At 43.1% G+C, this 22,464-nt stretch overlaps 1 protein-coding gene across 1 annotated transcript in view; it reads left to right on the top strand.

Moving 5' to 3' along the window:
* The first annotated feature begins 2,951 nt into the window (after positions 1 to 2,951).
* LOC106569416 (dynamin-3) overlaps positions 2,952 to 22,464 on the top strand; it is a 53,109-nt gene continuing 33,596 nt past the window's right edge. The window contains exons 1-2 of the mRNA XM_014140756.3: positions 2,952 to 3,291; positions 3,616 to 3,930. Coding sequence (XP_013996231.1) covers positions 3,770 to 3,930 — 161 coding nt within the window. The 5' untranslated portion in view covers positions 2,952 to 3,291; positions 3,616 to 3,769. The remainder of the gene's footprint in view (positions 3,292 to 3,615; positions 3,931 to 22,464) is intronic.

Genomic DNA, 22,464 nt, shown 5'->3' with positions numbered 1-22,464 from the left:
TACCTACCAAACCCTGACAACAACAACAAAGAAGTTACTGCAAACAACAAACACAGTTTTTTCATCTTGGACATAATTGCACGCACAATAGAAGAGCACAATATGTACCTTAAAAAAGGTTTTACTGTGCTGCTCAAAGCTCCTCATTTCGGCAACAAAAGCAATAACATTTACATTTACATTTAAGTCATTTAGCAGACGCTCTTATCCAGAGCGACTTACAAATAACAATGATGGTAGGGCAGCAAGTGGTGCTGTTTCACCTACTGCGGATTCCATCTTTAAAAGTATACTTCGGCATTGTATCTACTTCCCCAGAATCAGATGAACTTGTTGATACCATTATTATGTGTCTGTGTCCAGTATGAAGGAAGTTAAAAGTTGTTTTGTGAGCCAATGCTGACCAGTGTTAGCGCAATGACTAGACGTCCATGCTAGTTAGCAACTTCCTTCAAACTGCACGCAAAGACAAAAATGGTCTCCACAAGTTCATCTGACTCTGGGGAGCTAGATAAAGGGCCTCATTGCCAAAATCCTGAAGTATCCCTTTAAGTGTTGATGGTGTATTGGAGGCTGCCTACACACACAGAACCTACTCCACTCTTCCTCCACAGACATTCACAAAAGATGACAATCAGCAAGATATCTTAATATTGTGTGATGTAGGCCTATGTGGATTGATTCCAAGATTAACTGAGAATCAAGTGACTGCTAAATGAGGCCAAGTGTTGAATCTTGATTAACGCTGCCCTCTGGTGGTACACTTGAATCACAGCAACATGTGTACCATCATTCACCATCTTGCTGTGTGGTATAGCCAGTAGGGAAATGAAAGGCTAAATGATAGGCTAGTGATACCACCATGCAAGAGAAACCATGCAAGAGCCTTCTGCTCCCTTGCCCCTCAATTTAAAGACAATGCTACCAAATACTAATTGAGTGTATGTAAACTTCTGACCCACTGGGAATGTGATGAAATAAATAAAAGCTGAAATAAATAATTCTCTCTAATATTATACTGACATTTCACATTCTTAAAATAAAGTGGTGATCCTAACTGACCTTAGACAGGGAATTTATACTAGGATTAAATGTCAGGAATTGTGAAAAGCTGAGTATAAATGTATTTGGCTAAGGTGTATGTAAACTTCTGACTTAAACTGTATGTTGTTTTTATTGTATATATAGTACCAGTTTTTTTCCTTTTTTTCCCCCGAAGTACAGCTTTGAGATTAATCAAATCAAATGTTATTTGTCACATGCACCGAATACAACAGGTGTAGACCTTACAGTGAAATGCTTACTTACAAGCCCTTAACAAACAATGCTTTAAGAAGTTTCAAGAAAAAATAAGTGTTAAGTCAAAAATAGATAAGTAAAAAATAGAAAATAAAAGTAACAAATAATTAAACAACAGCAGTAAAATAACAGTTGCGAGGCTATATATAGGGGGTACCGGTACAGAGTCAATGTGCAGGGGCACTGGTTAGTCGAGGTAATTGAGGTAATATGTACATGTAGGTAGAGTTAAAGTGACTGCATAGATAATAAACAGAGAGTAGCAGCAGCGTAAAAGAGGGGTCTGGGTAGCCCTTTGATTAGATGTTCAGGAGTCTTATGGCTTGGGGGTAGAAGCTGTTAAGAAGCCTCTTGGACCTAGACTTGGCGCTCTGGTATCGCTTGCCGTGCGGTAGCAGAGAGAGCAGTCTATGACTGGGATGACTGGAGTCTTTAACAATTTTTAGGGCCTTCCTCTATCATCGCCTAGTATAGAGGTCCTGGATGGTAGGAAGCTTGGCCCCAGTGATGTACTGGGCCGTATGCACTACCCTCTGTAGTGCCTTGCGGTCGGAGGCCGAGCAGTTGCCATACCAGGTAGTGATGCAACAAGTCAGGATGCTCTCGATGGTGCAGCTGTAGAACATTTTGAGGATCTGAGGACCCATGACAAATCTTTTCAGTCTCCTGAGGGGGAATAGGCTTTGTCGTACCCTCTTCACGACTGTCTTAGTGTGTTTGGAACATGATAGTTTGTTGGTGATGTGGACACTACAGCCCAGTCGATGAGAATGGTCCACAATCGTCTCCTTTGTCTTGATCACGTTGAGGGAGAGATTGTTTTCCTGGCACTACAGGGCCAGGTCTCTAACCTCCTCCCTATAGGCTGTCTCATTGTTGTCGGTGATCAGGCCTACCACTGTTTTGTCATCTGCAAAGTTGATGATGGTATTGATAACTCTGTAATGAAAAGCGCTATACAAATGAAATGTATTATTATTTATTATTATTTTGAATGGGACATCTGGTCATCGTGTAGCAGAGTTCTTTAGGTGTTTGGAATGTTAACCTGTTGTTATAGTGTGCCATGTCTGCCCTCACCAGGGTCAGACATCCTCTACAGTAGGCCTTAATGACCAAACACATTTAGCCACTGATTATAATGCTGATGTTTAATAAACATGTCAAATGTAAGATATAACTACTGTTATAATGAATGGAGGAAAGGGAATGGCTTTTATCTAACATAGATGTTGGCTTGGTGAGGTTATAATAGGCAGCGTGTGCCTATGGCCTATGGTAGCCTAGCTACACACCGACTGTATACCAGGCCAGACACCTGCTATGGAACAGAATGCTTTGCCATCAAACAAAATACATCTTTATATCATGCATTTTCACACACGATAGAAGAGGCCGTGATGGAAAGGGGGGATGAGTTGGGCATGAATGTGTCAGTGTCCCTCAAATTCAAATATTCGACATGTTATTTTTGCTCTCACTGTAGGGGACTGAAGGAGCGCATCCAATCCTGCTCAGTGCGTAATGCGCAGCCGTGAGTCATGACCGCAAACATGGCACGATGGCACAGGGGGCGGGTTTGTTATACCTAACCTGTATGCGCCCTGCCTATAGGCCTACCGCGACGACAGCTCCCCTGCTGTCATTGGGCATTTCATATGTCAATCTGAACACCAAACGCAGCGCCTCCTCGCAATTATCGCGGTTGCATAAAAATATATGATTAATCCGTTATAGAGGCGAATTTAGGTTCATTCAGAATGAAGCTTTGACTCCATCCGAGCAAAACGACCAGAGCAAAACATTATTATAGCACAGGACATCAACATTTAACCGATGCTCATTTACAGCAGGTGGCGTTGCTTGTATAATCCATAATCGCGTTTCGATCCGGACCTTGGATTGGATCTGCCTGTTGTTCAGATTCAGCACTGGACAGCGACCGATTTTGTCGCTCGGACATTCAAAACGACAAGGAATCCTCGAGAAAGGGTAGGTCTAAATGAGACATGGTTATAGAAAATTAATAGAATGAATTATGTCGATGTATTTATTATTAACGTGTTGCCTGTAAGCAAAACATAATATTCGATGCAACGCGTATCATTTGGTGTAGGTTATTTTTCCTCTTGATGCATGTAATCTATGGAATTATGTCTACAAATTTGCACGGCTTTATAGATGGCTTTTAGAGGCGGATTTTAACAGGACCTCATTCCCCAAATGCCCTTGAAAATAATGGTGTGTGTGCGGTGTTGGAGGCAAACAACTGCGCAATCCTACTCTGACTGCCTCGCTTTCCCTGTCTCTCCTCAGTCGAATCGACCCTTGCTTGGCTCGGGGCATTGCGCGGCTAGATGACTTCACTACATCAACAAGCACGGTAGCCCTGGACTAAATATATCACCACATCCCCCTGCCTTCTCTCTTCCTTCTCTCTCATCTTGAGCGCCCCCCGCCCGCTAGCACCATGGGTAACCGAGGAATGGAGGATTTGATCCCGCTGGTCAATAAACTCCAGGACGCTTTCAGCGGCATCGGTCAGAGCTGCAATCTTGACCTGCCACAGATCGCGGTAGTCGGCGGACAGAGCGCTGGCAAGAGCTCGGTGTTGGAGAACTTCGTTGGCAGGTAGGTTCAACGAGTAGCAGCCAAGCACAACACGTCAAATTCATTACTAATACTAGGGCTAGAAATAATCCAATCTCCTGTTAACCTTGGGGATGTCCTGTCACGGCCAATTTATCCTCAGTCGTGTCCATCCCCGTCACGTTTTGTTTTCCCAGAGGACGCACGCACTGTGGCGTCCCTGATCATCTCGTAGCCAGGAGCTCGAGCTCGTCTCCATCTTATTTTCAACGCACATTCCTATTGCATTGCAGGCTATATGACAGGGGAGCCGGTATTTGGGTTACCGCAACACCCTCGGGATTTCAGCCCCATCCAGCCTGTTTCATTCCTTGAAATATCAATTTCTTCAGGAGATCTACCATTTAAACAGAGGCAACATTTGTTTTCAATCACTTTACACAAATCCATGTCTCTATCTGTAAACTATACATATATAATGTCTATAGGCCTACAGTATTGGGTTGAAATATAACATGTCCACCCCACCACCTGCATAAAGGTTGCATTAGAACCCGAGATGTCTGTTGTGGTCTCCTGGTTTCAATAGGATTTCTAGTCATTACAGCATAAACTGGATCAATACTGCCTATCTCACTGCTGTGACACAACTGACTATCCCTTTCTAATTTCTGTCAAACAACTGAGATTCATAGGCTGTTGTTGTTTCAGAGTGAATGAAGGATGTAAACCTCTGTAGATGAAAGCATCTTTAGGTGAAGAGTAATTATTTATCCATCCTTTTGCCTCTTGGTTTATTTCAAGACATCTATTTACCAATGAATGGAATGAAATTGAATTGAATTGAATGAAGGCTGAATCATCTGGTTGAGTATTATATTACCAATTATCATTCGTCCCAAGACAAATGCGGGTGACAGGTAGCCTAGCGGTAAGAGAGTTGGGCCATTAACCAAAAGGTTTCTAGTTTGAATCCAAAATAGACAAGGTGGTGAAACATCTGTCAATGTGCGCTTGAGCAAGGCACTTAACCCAGAGTGCTCCAGGGTCGCCGTTGATAATGGCAGACCCTGGCCGTAACCCCACTCTCTGAGGGTGTCTCAGGGGGAGTTGGGATATGCAAAAACACATTTCCAATTCACACATGGGTATTATACATGCTTTTACATGTGTGAAATAGGACAAATACAAGTGCCTACATTATTATAAGACGAATCCTCTGTATCCTCGGCACTGTAGTTGATTAAAGGTATTTTGGATGTGGGTGTCTCAGAGGGTGAATGATATTGTCTGTAAAATAAGTAATGAAATGACTGTTGTAAGGACTGTTGGATATACAGTACATATACCTGTCACCACTTTTCTCTCATCTTATTACATTGATATGATCAAATCAGTTCTGCTGTCAATCGTGAAGAAGAGTTTCCATTCGATTTTGTTCACTGTGGGAGGAATTGGTACTGTACATTATGACACAGTGTGACCCTTGAATATGGTTTGTACATAAACAGAAGCCATTGGATAGAGACAGAGGAGGTTATAGAGTAGTCTGACAAGTCAGACAACTGTTTCTGAAGTATGACCTATGTCTACAAATATTTACAGACAAACGTGAATGGTAAAGACTGGTCATTTATGCTATGTATAGAAGATGTTTCTGCTATCGCCAAGGTTGTATTCATTAGTGCACACCGTAGCAAAATCTTTTGCAACGGAAAAAAGAGGATTTCTTATTGGACAAGATTCTGGAGTCCCTCCCTGTTTGTCCGTTTTCTTCCATTTGGTGCCTAGAAAATACGACCCAGGTCCAGATAGATGAGGTGCAGGGTTGTTGTCAGCAGCAGCATCAGTCAAAGCTCAGCCGGCCACCCCTGAGACCTGGGATCCAGCTGAGTAATGATCCTGCTGTCCAGGGTTGGCTCCCCCGCACACCGCTGCTGAATGGACACCAGGGTTCTGACTCATCTTTTCTGCTAGCCCATAGATAGAGGGCAATCTCATGATCAATATTCATCTAGCCTAGCCGTTGTTTCAATTGCGTCAGGATTGTAGCGTTCAACTGTGTGATGAGAAATGACAAGTGTCCTAAACATACATATAGACAAGTGACATGCAAACACATGAGCCAACACTCACGCATACACACACACACCCAATCGCTCTCTCGTCTGGTAGCAGACTGGTATGTACTGAAGTCACAATTTTTTGTTTATTTACAATACAGTATGTGGTGAATTTTCAAAACTCGTAGTACAAAACTCCAAAGTGGTAACACTTGTTGCATCTTACATTTAAAACCTTTCATTGTGCATTTTTTTTGTTTGTAGACATATTTCACCCCACAACCATTGATCCAAAATATAAGTTTACTGTGAAATATAATGAACAACCAGTTCATCTAATAGCAAAAAATGTAAGCTAGTTTTTTTTAAATTGCCCTTTGAATGTGGTATGCAACAGTACTGTAAATTGCAGTACATTACTGTTTCACATTAGACAATACATTTGCACTACCCATAAAAATGCACTGAACATCAAATTTCCAAAATGTCTACCTCATGAGTGACCATTGAAGGCATCTTTCACAATGTTATGAAATGAAAGAAACATCATGTTTAGCAGGCACTAGTTTGCGTCTGTCACGCCCTAGGGGGTGACTAGGGGGTGATCTAGTATGTTTATTTCTATGTTGGTGCTAATATGGTTCCCAATTAGAGGCAGCTCTTTATCGTTGCCTCTGATTGGGGATCATATTTAGTTAGTTATTTCCCCATCTGTGTTTTGTGGGATATTGATTGATTGTTAGTGGGTTTGGGCACTACGTCCTCACAGTCTTTGTAAGTTTTGTTATTTTGTTTTGTTAGTTTCACTTAAATAAATATGTGGAACTATACTCACGCTGCGCCTTGGTCCGCTCATTTCCAAGAACGTGACAGAATATCCTACCAAACCAGGACCAAGCAGCGTGTTCACCAGGTAAAGGAGTTTTGGACATGGGAAGAAGTGATGGGTGGATGCGAAACCCTTCCTTGGCGGCAGACGGAAGGTAACAATGGAGGACAGCGACGACGCCAGGGTTCGCGGCCACAGAAAGCCCAAGGACAACCCCAATATTTTTTTGGGGGGGGGCGCAAGGGGTGGCCGGTCGAGCTGAGAAGAGTGCCAGAGCCTGAATGGCAAACTCTGGAGGAGCGTATCGTCAGACCACGGCCACAGAAACCCCAAGATTTTTTTGGGGGGGGGGCACATGGAGCTGGCGGCTGAGCCGCGGGAAGAGCCAGAGACTGTCAGTGAGGCAATGGAGAAGTTATGAGAGAGATGTTGTGTAAGTGTGTTCTCCTCAACATTCGACCAGAAGATCCGGTTAGCAGTCTGGTGAAACCTGTGTTGGCTCCACGCATCTGGCCTCCAGTGCGCCTCCCCAGTCCGGTACGTCCTGTGCCTGCTCCTCGCACTCGCCCTGAAGAGCGTGTCACCAGTCCGGTGCAACCTGTGCCAGCCCCACGCATCAGGCCTCGAGTGCGCCTCCCCAGTCCAGTACATCCTGTGCCTGCTCCTCGCACTCGCCCTGAAGTGCGTGTCCCCAGTCCGGTACGTCCTGTGTCTGCTCCTCGCACTCGCCCTGAAGTGCATGTCCCCAGTCCGGTACATCCTGTGCCTGCTCCTCGCACTCGTCCTGAAGTGCGTGTCACCAGTCCGGTGCCACCTGTACTTGCTCCACGCATCAGGCCTCCAGTGCGCCTCCCCAGTCCGGTACGTCCTGTGCCTATTCCCCGCACTCGCCCTGAAGTGTGTGTCACCCGTCCAGTGCCACCTGTACCAGCTCCATGCACTAGGCCTCCAGTGCGCATTCCCAGTCCAGAGCTTCCTGCGACGTTTCCCAGTCCAGAGCTTCCGGCGACGTTTCCCAGTCCAGAGCTTCCGGCGACGTTACCCAGTCCGGAACCTCCTGCGACGGTCCACAGTCCGGAACCTCCAGCGACGGTCCATGGTCCGGAACCTCCAGCGACGGTCCACGGTCCGGAACCTCCAGCGACGGTCAACGGTCCGGAGCTTCCAGGCAAGGCGTCCAGTCCAGCTCCAAGGCCGGAGCCTTCTTCTGCGCCAGTGCCCAGTCCAGGCGTCTAGTCCAGCTCCAGGGCGGGAGCCTTCCTCTATGTTGGTGGCCAGTCCAGGCATGATGTCCAGTCCCGCTCCATGGCGGGAGCCTTCCTCTGCGCCGATGCCCAGTCCAGGCACGGCGTCTAGTCCCGCTCCATGGCCGGAGTCTTCTTCTGCGCCGGTGCCCAGTCCAGGCATGGCGTCCAACCCAGCTCCATGGCCGGAGCCCTCCTTTGCGCTGGTGCCCAGTCCAGGCATGGCGTTTAACCCAGCTCCATGGCCAGAGTCCTCCTTTGCGCCTATGTCCAGGCACGGTGTTCAGCCCGGCGCGATGGCCGGATCGGGGGTCTGGGCAGGGGCTACGACCTGCACCGGAGCCGCCACCGACACTAATCACCCCCCTACCCTCCCCATTTGGTTTCAGGTTTTGCTGACTGGAGTCCGCACCTTTGGGGGGGGGGGGGTACTGTCACGCCCTGACCATAGAGAGCCCTTGGTTCTCTATGGTGTAGTAGGTCAGCGTGTGACTAGGGGGTGATCTAGTATGTTTATTTCTATGTTGGTGCTAATATGGTTCCCAATTAGAGGCAGCTGTTTATCGTTGCCTCTGATTGGGGATTATATTTACAGTGAGGGAAAAAAGTATTTGATCCCCTGCTGATTTTGTACATTTGCCCACTGACAAAGAAATGATCAGTCTATAATTTTAATGGTAGGTTTATTTGAACAGTGAGAGACAGAATAACAACAAAAAAATCCAGAAAAATGCATGTCAAAAATGTTATAAATTGATTTGCCTTTTAATGAGGGAAATAAGTATTTGACCCCCCTCTCAATCAGAAAGATTTCTGTCTCCCAGGTGTCTTTTATACAGGTAAGAGCTGCTCCTAATCTCAGCTTGTTACCTGTATAAAAGACACCTGTCCACAGAAGCAATCAATCAATCAGATTCCAAACTCTCCACCATGGCCAAGACCAAAGAGCTCTCCAAGGATGTCAGGGACAAGATTGTAGACCTACACAAGGCTGGAATGGGCTACAAGACCATCGCCAAGCAGCTTGGTGAGAAGGTGACAACAGTTGGTGCGATTATTCGCAAATGGAAGAAACACAAAAGAACTGTCAATCTCCCTCGGCCTGGGGCTCCATGCAAGATCTCACCTTGTGGAGTTGCAATGATCATGAGAACGGTGAGGAATCAGCCCAGAACTACACAGGAGGATCTTGTCAATGATCTCAAGGCAGCTGGGACCATAGTCACCAAGAAAACAATTGGTAACACACTACGCCGTGAAGGACTGAAATCCTGCAGCGCCCGTAAGGTCCACCTGCTCAAGAAAGCACATATACATGCCCGTCTGAAGTTTGCCAATGAACATCTGAATGATTCAGAGGACAACTGGGTGAAAGTGTTGTGGTCAGATGAGACCAAAATGGAGCTTTTGGCATCAACTCAACTCACCGTGTTTGGAGGAGGAGGAATGCTGCCTATGACCCCAAGAACACCATCCCCACCATCAAACATGGAGGTGGAAACATTATGTTTTGGGGGTGTTTTTCTGCTAAGGGGACAGGACAACTTCATCGCATCAAAGGGACGATGGACGGGGCCATGTATCGTCAAATCTTGGGTGAGAACCTCCTTCCCTCAGCCAGGGCATTGAAAATGGGTCGTGGATGGGTATTCCAGCATGACAATGACCCAAAACACATGGCCAAGGCAACAAAGGAGTGGCTCAAGAAGAAGCACATTAAGGTCCTGGAGTGGCCTAGCCAGTCTCCAGACCTTAATCCCATAGAAAATCTGTGGAGGAAGCTGAAGGTTCAAGTTGCCAAACGTCAGCCTCGAAACCTTAATGACTTGGAGAAGATCTGCAAAGAGGAGTGGGACAAAATCCCTCCTGTGATGTGTGCAAACCTGGTGGCCTACAAGAAACGTCTGACCTCTGTGATTGCCAGCAAGGGTTTTGCCACCAAGTACTAAGTCATGTTTTGCAGAGGGGTCAAATACTTATTTCCCTCATTAAAATGCAAATCATTTTATAACATTTTTGACATGCGTTTTTCTGGATTCTTTTGTTGTTATTCTGTCTCTCACTGTTCAAATAAACCTACCATTAAAATTATAGATTGATAATTTCTTTGTCAGTGTGCAAATGTACAAAATCAGCAGGGGATCAAATACTTTTTTCCCTCACTGTAGGTAGTTATTTCGCCACCTGTGTTTTGTGGGATATTGATTGATTATTAGTGTGTTTGGGCACTACGTCCTCACAGTCTTTGTAAGTTTTGTTATGTTGCTTTGTTAGTTTCACTTAAATAAATATGTGGAACTATACTCACGCTGCGCCTTGGTCCGCTCATTTCCAAGAATGTGACAGCGTCAAGCCTATCTTGAGCATTTGGCAACAGGTTCTCATCAAAATTGCAGTAAATATCCTCATTGTTCATGTACCTGGAGAAAAAACAAGCTGGATATAGGTCTGGATTCATCCATGACCTGAAGGAGAGTGGCACGGTCCACCTGTATTCTATTTCACAGTATTGTAGTGGTCCTGTAGTGGCTTAGTTCATTAGAGCACGACACTAGCCAGAGTTGTGGGTTCGATTCCCACCGGGGCCACATACCAAAATGTGTGGACTGTTGTCACTTTGGATATCAGTGTCAGCTATGTAAATTGCATATATTGCAGTACTGTATAGGCCAATGCAATTTTCGTAATGTACTGTAGCTTCATTTTGGATACATGTCTACTGTATAGGGAATGCATTTCTTTCTTGTTTTGGACTTTCTGGATTTTTTGCGTATTTGTATTATTACTGCACTTTAGGAGCTAGAAACACAAGCATTTCAGTACACCTGCTGTAACATCTGCTAATCTGTGTACGCGACCAATAAACGTTGATTTGTTACATACAGTACATCTCTGATCTTGTCAATATCAGATTTAAAAAAAATGTACTGTGAAGTACTATCAAGGCACAAGGCGAGAGGAGATGCAGACACAGGAGGCAGATGGTTAGAGTCTTACAATGTTTAATAAGACAAAGGGGTTGGCAAAAGAATGGTCGTGGACAGGCAAAAGCTCAAAACCAGATTAGAGTAAAGATCTGGCAAAGAGTGGCAGACAGGCTCGTGGTCAAGGCAGGCAGAATGGTCAGGCAGGTGGGTACAGAGTCCAGAAACAGGCAAGGGTCAAAACCGGGAGGACTAGAAAAAGGAGAATGGGAAAAAACGCTGGTTGACTTGACTAAACTTACAAGACGAACTGGCACAAAGACAGGAAACACAGGGATAAATACACTGGGGTTGGAGACAAAGGATTGTGAGACACGGGCTTAATCCTAGACACATGGAAGGTAGGGTGAATATGGAGGGTACGGGGTAACACAAGACGGATAGCAGTGGAACTCAGGACTCTACCCGAAAGGGCAGATCCCGAATGGAAAGCCATACCCTCTACCCAATGCGGTAGTGGGGAGCTGGGGTCGGGCGACGGTCAGCTTGTCGATGATACCTGGAGTTGCTCTTAAGAATAGCTGCCTTGGCTCTTCTCCAGGTACGTCGACAGTGGCGGACAAACATCTGGGCCGAGGGTACACTGACCTCCTGCTCTTGTTCCGGGAAGAGTGGAGGCTGATACCCCATGGAGCACTCGAAAGGGGAGAGTCCCATGGCAGAACTGGGAAGGGTGTTCCGGGCATACTCCATCCAGACCAGTTGACGGCTCCAGGTAGTGGGGTTGGTTGAGACCAGGCACCTTAAGGTAGTCCCCAGGTCTTGGTTGGCTCGTTCTGACTGACCGTTAGTTTGGGGATGGAATCCGAATGACAGGCTGGCCGACAATCCAATAAGGGGGCTGAATGCCTTCCAGAACTGAGACGAGAACCCCGATCGGAGACCATGTCTCCCGGGAGTCCATGGATCCGGAAGACATGCTGCACCATAAGCTGGGCCGTCTCCTTGGCAGAAGGTAGTTTAGGGAGAGGGATGAAATGGGCGGCCTTGGAGAACCGATCGACTACCGTCAGAATGACAGTGTTGCTATCAGACGGAGGGAGCCCAGTGACAAAGTCTAGAGATGTATGAGACCAGGGACGATGAGGGACCGGTAGTGACTGAAGGAGGCCAGAAGGAGCTTGCCGTGGAGTCTTGTTCTGAGCACACACAGAGACGTCAGGAAACATTGTGGGCCACCAGAAACGTTGTCGGAGGAAGGCTAGTGTACGACGGGACCCTGGATGACAGGTCAGCCTGGAGGAATGAGCCCATTCCAGGACCTGGGACCGGACTGGATTAGGGACAAACAGCCGGTTAGCCAGGCCCCCTTCAGCTCCAGGCTGAGAGTGTTGTGCCTCACGGACCAGGTTCTGAATACCCCAATCCACAGTGGCAGCAAGGCATGAGGTAGGAAGAATGGTCTCAGAGGTTGAGGGTGTGGCAGTGGAACTGTATGGGCGGGAGAGGGCGTTAGGCTTAACATTCTTTGAGCTTGGGCGGTAGGAGATGGTGAAGTTATATCTGGTGAACAGGAGGGCCCACTGGGCCTGCCTGCAGTTGAGGCGCTTGGCTGTATAGAGATATTCCAGGTTTTTATGGTCGGTCCAGACCAGGAATGGCTGTTCTGCTCCTTCCAGCCATCTTCACCACCAGGAGTTCTCGGTTGCCAACATCGTAGTTCCTTTCTGCAGGATTGAGATGATTGGACAGGAAGGCACATGGATGACGTTTCTGGTCCTGGGCAGATCCCTGGGACAGAATGGCCCCCACTCCAACATCAGAAGCATCCACTTCCACCACAAATTGACGCGAGGGGTCCAGATGGATGCTGTTGTGAACCGATGCTTCAGGTCCACAAAAGCATGGTCGACAGCTGGAGATCATTTAAATGGTACCTTGGGAGAGGTGAGTGCCGAGAGGGGGGCCGCCAGGGTGCTGTAGTCCCGAATGAAACGGCGGTAGAAGTTTGTAAAACCAAGAAACTGTTGCAACTGCACCCTGGATGTTGGTTGAGGCCAATCCACCACTGCTTTCACCTTTCCAGGATCCATCTGAACATTGCCCTCAGCAATGACATATCCCAGAAAGGTGATTGTAGATAGAGCGGTGGAACTCACACTTCTCGGCTTTCACAAACAGTTGGTTCTCCAGGAGGCGCTGAAGGACCTGTCTGACATGAAGAACATGTTCTTGTGCAGATCGGGAGCAAAAACAGGATATCGTCAAGGTACATGAACACAAACCGGTTTAGCATGTCCCGAAGCACATCATTGACCAAAGCCTGGAAAACAGTTGGTGAGTACAAATGGCATGACCTGGTACTCATAATGTCCACTGGCTGTGTTGAAAGCTGTCTTCTACTCATCCCCCTCGCGTACCCGAACCATGTGGTAGGCATTTCGAAGGTCCAACTTGGAAAATATGGTGGCCCCCTGGAGAGGTTCAAACGCAGAGGAGAGTTAGGGGGGTAACGATTTTTAACAGTAATGTCATTAAGTCCCCGGTAGTCAATGCACGGACGCAGGGTCTTGTCCTTCTCCACAAAGAAAAACCCTGCGCTGGCAGGAGATGGGGACGGACGGCCCCAGTGGCCAGAGACTCCTGTATAGCTTTGGTCTCTGGTCCAGAAAGAGAATACAATCGACCCCGAGGTGGTGTAGTGCCTGGGAGAAGTTCAATGGCACAATCATAAGGACGGTGCGGGGGAAGGGAAGTAGCACGTGCCTTACTGAACACTTCCAGGAGGTCATGGTATTCTGTGGGAATAGCAGAGACATCCACAATCTTGCTAACATCCTGAGGAAGACTACTTGAGTAAGGCTGTGCTGCTTGAAGGCAGTGGGAATGGCAAAATGGGCTCCAACCCAGGATGGAACTTGTGGTCCAATCAATTATGAGTTTGTGCTTTTGAAGCCAGGAATATCCCAAAACAACCGGAACATGGGGAGATGCAATGAGGAGGAACTGGATTGTCTCACAGTGGTTACCAGAAACCCATAATTGAATTGTAGTTGTAATAATTAGGTATGTTTTAGCTGAATTCATTAGCTATGTTGTGGTTGTATTCATTATGTATGTTGTAGTTGTGTTCATCAGGTATATTGTAGTTGTATTCATTAGGGATGTTGTAATTGTATCCATTAGGTATGTTGTAGTTGTATTCATCAGGTATATTGTAGTTGTATTCATTATGTATGTTGTAGTTGTATTCATTATGTATGTTGTAGTTGTATTCATTAGGGATGTTGAAGTTGTATTCATTAGATATGTTGTAGTTGTATTCATCAGGTATGTTGTAATTGTATTCATTGGGTATGTTGTAGTTGTATTCATTGGGTATGTTGTAGTTGTATTCATTAGGGATGTTGTAGTTGTATTCATTAGGGATGTTGTAGTTGTATTCATTAGGGATGTTGTAGTTGTTTTCATTAGGGATGTTGTAGTTGTATTCATTAGGTATGTTGGATTCATTATGTATGTTGTAGTTGTATTAATTAGGGATGTTGTAGTTGTATTCATTAGGTATGTTGTAGCTGTATTTATTAGGGATGTTGTAGTTGTATTTATTAGGGATGTTGTAGTTGTATTCATTAGGGATGTTGTAGGTGTATTCATTAGGTATGCTGAAGTGGTATTCATTAGGTATGTTGTAGTTGTATTCATTAGCTGTGTTTAAGTTGTATTCATAAGGTATGTTGTAGTTGTAATCATTAGGTATGTTGTAGCTGAATTTATTAGGTATGTTGTGGTTGTATTCATTATGTATGTTGTAGTTGTATTCGTCAGGTATATTGTAGTTGTATTCATTAGGGATGTTGTAATTGTATCCATTAGGTATGTTGTAGTTGTATTCATTAGGTTTGTTATAGTTGTATTCGTTAGGGATGTTGTAGTTGTATTCATTAGGGATGTTGTAGTTGTATTCATTAGGGATGTTGTAGTTGTATTCATTAGGTATATTGGATCCATTAGGTATGTTGTAGTTGTATTTATTAGGGATGTTGTAGTTGTATTTATTAGGGATGTTGTAGATGTATTCATAAGGAATGTTGTATGTGTATTCATTAGGTATGTTGTAGTTGTATTCATTATGTATGTTGTAGTTGTATTCATTAGGTATGTTGTAGTTGTATTCATTAGGTATGTTGTAGTTGTATTCGTTAGGGATGTTGTAGTTGTATTCATTAGGGATGTTGTAGTTGTATTCATTAGGGATGTTGTAGTTGTATTCATTAGGGATGTTGTAGTTGTATTCATTAGGTATATTGGATCCATTAGGTATGTTGTAGTTGTATTCATTAGGTATGTTGTAGTTGTATTAATCAGGCAGGTTGTAGTTTTATTCATTAGTGATGTTGTAGTTGTATTCATTAGGGATGTTGTAGTTGGATTCATTAGGTTTGTTGGATTCATTAGGTATGTTGTAGTTGTATTCATTAGGGATGTTGTAGTTGTAATCATTAGTGATGTTGTAGTTGTATTCATTAGGAAGGTTGTAGTTGTATTCATTAGGGAGGTTGTAGATGTATTGATTAGGGATGTTGTATTTGTATTCATTAGGTATGTTGTAGATGTCATCATTAGGTATGTTGAAGATGTAATCATTAGGTATGCTGTAGTTGTATTCAATAGGTATGTTGTAGTTGTATTCATCATGTATGTTGTAGTTGTATTCATTAGGTATGTTGTAGTTGTATTAATCAGGTAGGTTGTAGTTTTATTCATTAGGGATGTTGTAGTTGTAATCATTAGTGATGTTGTAGTTGTATTCATTAGGGATGTTGTAGTTGGATTCATTAGGGATGTTGTAGTTGTATTCATTAGGGATGTTGTAGTTGTTTTCATTAGGGATGTTGTAGTTGTATTCATTAGGTATGTTGGATTCATTATGTATGTTGTAGTTGTATTAATTAGGGATGTTGTAGTTGTATTCATTAGGTATGTTGTAGCTGTATTTATTAGGGATGTTGTAGTTGTATTTATTAGGGATGTTGTAGTTGTATTCATTAGGGATGTTGTAGTTGTATTCATTAGGTATGTTGTAGCTGTATTTATTAGGGATGTTGTAGTTGTATTTATTAGGGATGTTGTAGTTGTATTCATTAGGGATGTTGTAGGTGTATTCATTAGGTATGCTGAAGTGGTATTCATTAGGTATGTTGTAGTTGTATTCATTAGCTGTGTTTAAGTTGTATTCATAAGGTATGTTGTAGTTGTAATCATTAGGTATGTTGTAGCTGAATTCATTAGGTATGTTGTGGTTGTATTCATTATGTATGTTGTAGTTGTATTCGTCAGGTATATTGTAGTTGTATTCATTAGGGATGTTGTAATTGTATCCATTAGGTATGTTGTAGTTGTATTCATTAGGTTTGTTATAGTTGTATTCGTTAGGGATGTTGTAGTTGTATTCATTAGGGATGTTGTAGTTGTATTCATTAGGGATGTTGTAGTTGTATTCATTAGGGATGTTGTAGTTGTATTCATTAGGTATATTGGATCCATTAGGTATGTTGTAGTTGTATTTATTAGGGATGTTGTAGTTGTATTTATTAGGGATGTTGTAGATGTATTCATAAGGAATGTTGTATGTGTATTCATTAGGTATGTTGTAGTTGTATTCATTAGGTATGTTGTAGTTGTATTCATTAGGTATGTTGTAGTTGTATTCGTTAGGGATGTTGTAGTTGTATTCATTAGGGATGTTGTAGTTGTATTCATTAGGGATGTTGTAGTTGTATTCATTAGGGATGTTGTAGTTGTATTCATTAGGTATATTGGATCCATTAGGTATGTTGTAGTTGTATTTATTAGGGATGTTGTAGTTGTATTTATTAGGGATGTTGTAGATGTATTCATAAGGAATGTTGTATGTGTATTCATTAGGTATGTTGTAGTTGTATTCATTATGTATGTTGTAGTTGTATTCATTAGGTATGTTGTAGTTGTATTCATTAGGTATGTTGTAGTGGTTTTCATCAGGTATGTTGTAGTTGTATTCATTAGGGAGGTTGTAGATGCATTGATTAGCGATGTTGTAGTTGTATTCATTATGTATGTTGTAGTTGTATTGATTAGGGATGTTGTAGTTGTAATAATTAGGTGTGCTGTATATGTAATCATTTGGTATGCTGTAGTTGTATTCATCAGGTATGTTGTAGTTGTAATCATTAGGTATGTTGTAGCAGAACTCATTAGGTATGTTGTAGCTGTATTCATCAGGTATGTTGTAGTTGTATTCATTATGTATGTTGTAGTTGTATTCATCAGGTGTGTTGTAGATGTATTCATTAGGGATGTTGTAGTTGTATTCACTAGGTATGTTGTAGTGGTATTCATCAGGTATGTTGTAGTTGTATTCATTAGGTATGTTGTAGTTGTATTCATCAGGTATGTTGTAGTTGTATTCATTAGGTATGTTGTAGTTGTATTCATTAAGTATGTTGTAGTTGTATTCATCAGGTATATTGTAGTTGTATTCATTTGGTATGTTGTATTTGTATTTATTAGGTATGTTGTAGTTGTTTGTATTCATTTGGTATGTTGTAGTTGTATTCATAAGGAATGTTGTATGTGTATTCAATAGGTATGTTGTAGTTGTATTCATCAGGTGTGTTGTAGTTGTATTCATTAGGGATGTTGTAGTTGTATTGATTAGATATGTTCTAGTGGTATTCATCATGTATGTTGTAGTTGTATTCATTAGGTATGTTGTAGTTGGATTCATTAGGTTTGTTGGATTCATTAGGTATGTTGTAGTTTTATTCATTAGTGATGTTGTAGTTGTATTCATTAGGGATGTTGTAGTTGGATTCATTAGGTTTGTTGGATTCATTAGGTATGTTGTAGTTGTATTCATTAGGGATGTTGTAGTTGTAATCATTAGTGATGTTGTAGTTGTATTCATTAGGAAGGTTGTAGTTGTATTCATTAGGGAGGTTGTAGATGTATTGATTAGGGATGTTGTATTTGTATTCATTAGGTATGTTGTAGATGTCATCATTAGGTATGTTGTAGATGTAATCATTAGGTATGCTGTAGTTGTATTCAATAGGTATGTTGTAGTTGTATTCATCAGGTGTGTTGTAGTTGTATTCATTAGGGATGTTGTAGTTGTATTGATTAGATATGTTCTAGTGGTATTCATCATGTATGTTGTAGTTGTATTCATTAGGTATGTTGTAGTTGTATTAATCAGGTAGGTTGTAGTTTTATTCATTAGGGATGTTGTAGTTGTAATCATTAGTGATGTTGTAGTTGTATTCATTAGGAAGGTTGTAGTTGTATTCATTAGGGAGGTTGTAGATGTATTGATTAGGGATGTTGTATTTGTATTCATTAGGTATGTTGTAGATGTCATCATTAGGTATGTTGAAGATGTAATCATTAGGTATGCTGTAGTTGTATTCAATAGGTATGTTGTAGTTGTATTCATCATGTATGTTGTAGTTGTATTCATTAGGTATGTTGTAGTTGTATTAATCAGGTAGGTTGTAGTTTTATTCATTAGGGATGTTGTAGTTGTAATCATTAGTGATGTTGTAGTTGTATTCATTAGGGATGTTGTAGTTGGATTCATTAGGTATGTTGGATTAATTAGGTATGTTGTAATTGTATTCATAAGGAATGTTGTATGTGTATTCATTAGGTATGTTGAAGTTGTTTTCATTATGTATGTTGTAGTTGTATTCATTAGGTATGTTGTGGTTGTATTCATTAGGTATGTTGTGGTTGTATTCATTAGGTATGTTGTAGATGTAATCATTAGGTATTCTGTAGTTGTATTCATTAGGTATGTTGTAGTTGTATTCATTAGGTATGCTGTAGATGTAATCATTAGGTATGCTGTAGTTGTATTCATTAGGTATGTTGTAGTGGTATTCATCAGGTATGTTGTAGTTGTATTCATTAGGGATGTTGTAGTTGTATTAATCAGGTATGTTGTAGTTGTATTCACTACGGATGTTGTAGTTGTATTCATCAGGTATGTTGTAGTTGTATTCATTAGGTATGTTGTAGTTGTATTAATCAGGTAGGTTGTAGTTTCATTCATTAGGGATGTTGTAGTTGTAATCATTAGTTATGTTGTAGTTGTATTCATTAGTGATGTTGTAGTTGTATTCATTAGGGAGGTTGTAGATGTATTGATTAGGGATGTTGTATTTGTATTCATTAGGTATGTTGTAGATGTCATCATTAGGTATGCTGTAGTTGTATTCAATAGGTATGTTGTAGTTGTATTCATCAGGTATGTTGTAGTTGTATTCATTAGGTATGTTGTAGTTGTATTCATTAGGTATGATGTAGTTGTATTCATTATCTTTGTTGTAGTTGTATTCATTAGGTATGTTGTTGTTATCAGGTATGTTGTAGTTCTATTGATTAGGGATGTTGTAGTTGTATTCATTAGGTATGTTGTATTTGTATTAATTGGGTATGTTGAAGTTGTAATCATTAGGTATGTTGTAGCTGAATTCATTAGGTATGTTGTGGTTGTATTCATAATGTATGTTGTCGTTGTATTCATCAGGTATTTTTTAGTTGTATTCATTAGGGATGTTGTAATTGTATTCATCAGGTATGTTGTAGTTATGTTCATCAAGTATGATGTAGTTATGTTCATCAGGTATGTTGTAATTGTTTTCATTAGGTATGCTGTAGTTGTATTCTTTAGTTATGTTGATGTTGTATTCATTAGGTATTTTGTAGTTGTATTCATTATGTATGTTGTAGTGGTATTCATCAGGTATGTTGTATTTATCAGGGATGTTGTATTTGTATTCGTTAGTATGTTGTAGTTGTATTCACTCGGTATTTTGTAGTTGTATTCATTAGGTATGTTGTAGTTGTATTCATCAGGTATGTTGTATTCATCAGGGTTGTGTCACAGAAATAGGCGTGTTGAAGTGACCAAATCGCAGGCGGGATGTGAATACTCATCTTTTAATGGTAAAGAATCAAGCAAACACGGAAAAATTAAAAACAAGAACGACTCAAGGCAGGCTAACAGGCTATACTTACAAAAATAGCAGTGGTAGTGAAAACAACCCACAACCCCAAGAGAAAAACACACACCTAATATATGACTCCCAATCAGGAACAACAATATCCAGCTGTTCCTTATCGGGAGTCACACAGACTAACACACAAACAGAACAACTAGAAACTACATACAACCTCTGCCATGTCCTGACCAATACTAAACAACACTCACTCTGCTGGTCAGGACGTGACAGTACCCCCCCCCTAAAGGTGCAGATCCCGGAATGCACCTTAAAAGAAAACACAAAAATCCCCCCAATACCACAAAAAAAAAAAAAAAAGTACCCCCTAAACAAAAAAGGGAGGGAAGGGAGGGTGGCTGCCGTCAATGACAGCACCTGTGCTACACCCCCCCTCCCCAACCCACCTATCCTGGAGGTGGCTCTGGTTCAGGCCTACTGCCCTCTAGACTGTAGACAGACTTGCTCGGCTCCGGACTGTAGGCAGACTCATTCCGTTCCGGATCGTAGGCAGACTCATTCCGTTCCGGATCGTAGGCAGACTCACTCCGTTTCACGCTGTAGGCAGACTCATTTAGTTCACTGTTAATTAAACACTTATTCAGTTCCGGATCCCATACAGACTCACTTGGTTCCGGGTCGCTGACAGACTCACCCGGTTCCGGGTCGCAGGCAGACTCACCCGGTTCCGGGTCGCAGGCAGACTCCCTCGGTTCCCGGGTCGCAGGCAGTATCCCTCGGTTCTGGACTAGACACTGTTGCCGGATACTCTGGACTGCACACTGGTGCCGGATACTCTGGACTGCACACTGGTGCCGGATACTCTGGACTGCACACTGGTGCCGGATACTCTGGACTGCACACTGGTGCCGGATACTCTGGACTGCACACTGGTGCCGAGCTCTCGAGGCTGGGCTGATGCACTGGACGCCTGATGCGTGGGGCTGGTAGAGGAGGTACCAGGCTGGATACACGCACCCCAGGACTAGTGCGAGGAGCGGGAACAGGCTGAATAGGACTAGGCTGACTCATGGGAAGCTTGATCTGGGTTGCTGGTACTGGTCGCGCCAGACTGGAGGTACTCACTTCCGGGTTAGCACGAGAGGCGGGAACCGGAAAGACTGGGTCATGGAGGCGCACAGGTGGCCTTGACCGCACCTCCTGCACAACCCGTCCTGGTTGGGTGGAACTAGCAGCCCTGTACGAGCGGGGTGCTAGTACAGGGCGAACTGGGCTGTGCAGGGGCTTGCTGGTTACCGTGCGTAGAGCGGGCGTAGGGTAGCCTGGTCCTAGGAGGCGTACCGGCGACCAGACGCGCTGCGCAGGCATCCTCCTCCCAGGCTGGATGCCCACTCTAGCACGGCATCTGCAAGGGGCTGGAATAGCGCGCACCAGACTGTGCGTGCGTATGGGCGAGATAGTGCGCACCTCAGCGAAACACGGCGCCCTCAGCGAAACACGGCGCCCTCCACTCCATATACTCACGGGTAGCTGGCTTATGGCTCTTCCTTGGCCTAGCCAAACTACCCATGTGCCCCCCCCAATTTTTTTTTTATTGGGGGTGCCTCTCCGGCTTCCTCGCCAGTCGTGTACCCCGGTAGCGTTCCCGGTCCTCACCAGCCTTCCTCCACGGGCCCCCTCCGGCCAGAATCTGTTCCCAAGTCCATTTTTCACGAGTGTCCAACTCAAAGTCCCTTTTCTCAACCTGCCGCTCCTTTCTCCGCTGCTTGGTCTTGGTTTGGTGGGTTGTTCTGTCACAAAAATAGCCGTGTTGATGTGACCAAATCGCAGGCGGGATGTGAATACTCATCTTTTAATGGTAAAGAATCAAGCAAACACAGAAAAACAATAAACAAGAACGACTCAAGACAGGCTAACAGGCTATACTTACAAAAATAGCAGCGGTAACGAAAACAACCCACAACCCCAAGAGAAAAACACACACCTAATATATGACTCCCAATCAGGAACAATGATATCCAGCTGTTCCTGATCGGGAGTCACACAGACTAATACAGAAACAGAACAACTAGAAACTACATACAACACACAACCTCTGCCACGTCCTGACCAATACTAAACAACACTCCCTCTGCTGGTCAGGACGTGACAGGATGTTGTATTTGTATTCGTTAGTATGTTGTAGTTGTATTCATTATGTATGTTGTAGTTGTATTCATTAGGGATGTTGTTGTTGTATTCATTAGGTATGTTGTAGTTGTATTCATTATGTAGGTTGTAGTGGTATTCATCAGGTATGTTGTAGTTGTATTCAATAGGGATGTTGTAGTTGTATTCATTAGGGATGCTGTAGTTGTATTCATTAGGTATGTTGTAGTTGTATTCAATAGGTATGTTGTAGATGTAATCATTAGGTATGCTGTAGTTGTATTCATTAGGTATGTTGTAGTTGTATTCATTAGGTAGGATGTAGTTGTATTCAATAGGGAGGTTGTAGATTTATTGATCAGG

This window comes from Salmo salar, chromosome 14 (genome assembly GCF_965601325.2).
Source record: "Salmo salar chromosome 14, fSalSal1, whole genome shotgun sequence".
In the NCBI taxonomy this organism is placed as follows: domain Eukaryota; kingdom Metazoa; phylum Chordata; class Actinopteri; order Salmoniformes; family Salmonidae; genus Salmo; species Salmo salar.
The sequence above is the reverse complement of the archived record's forward strand: the minus strand, read 5'-3'. Positions and strand labels throughout refer to the sequence as shown.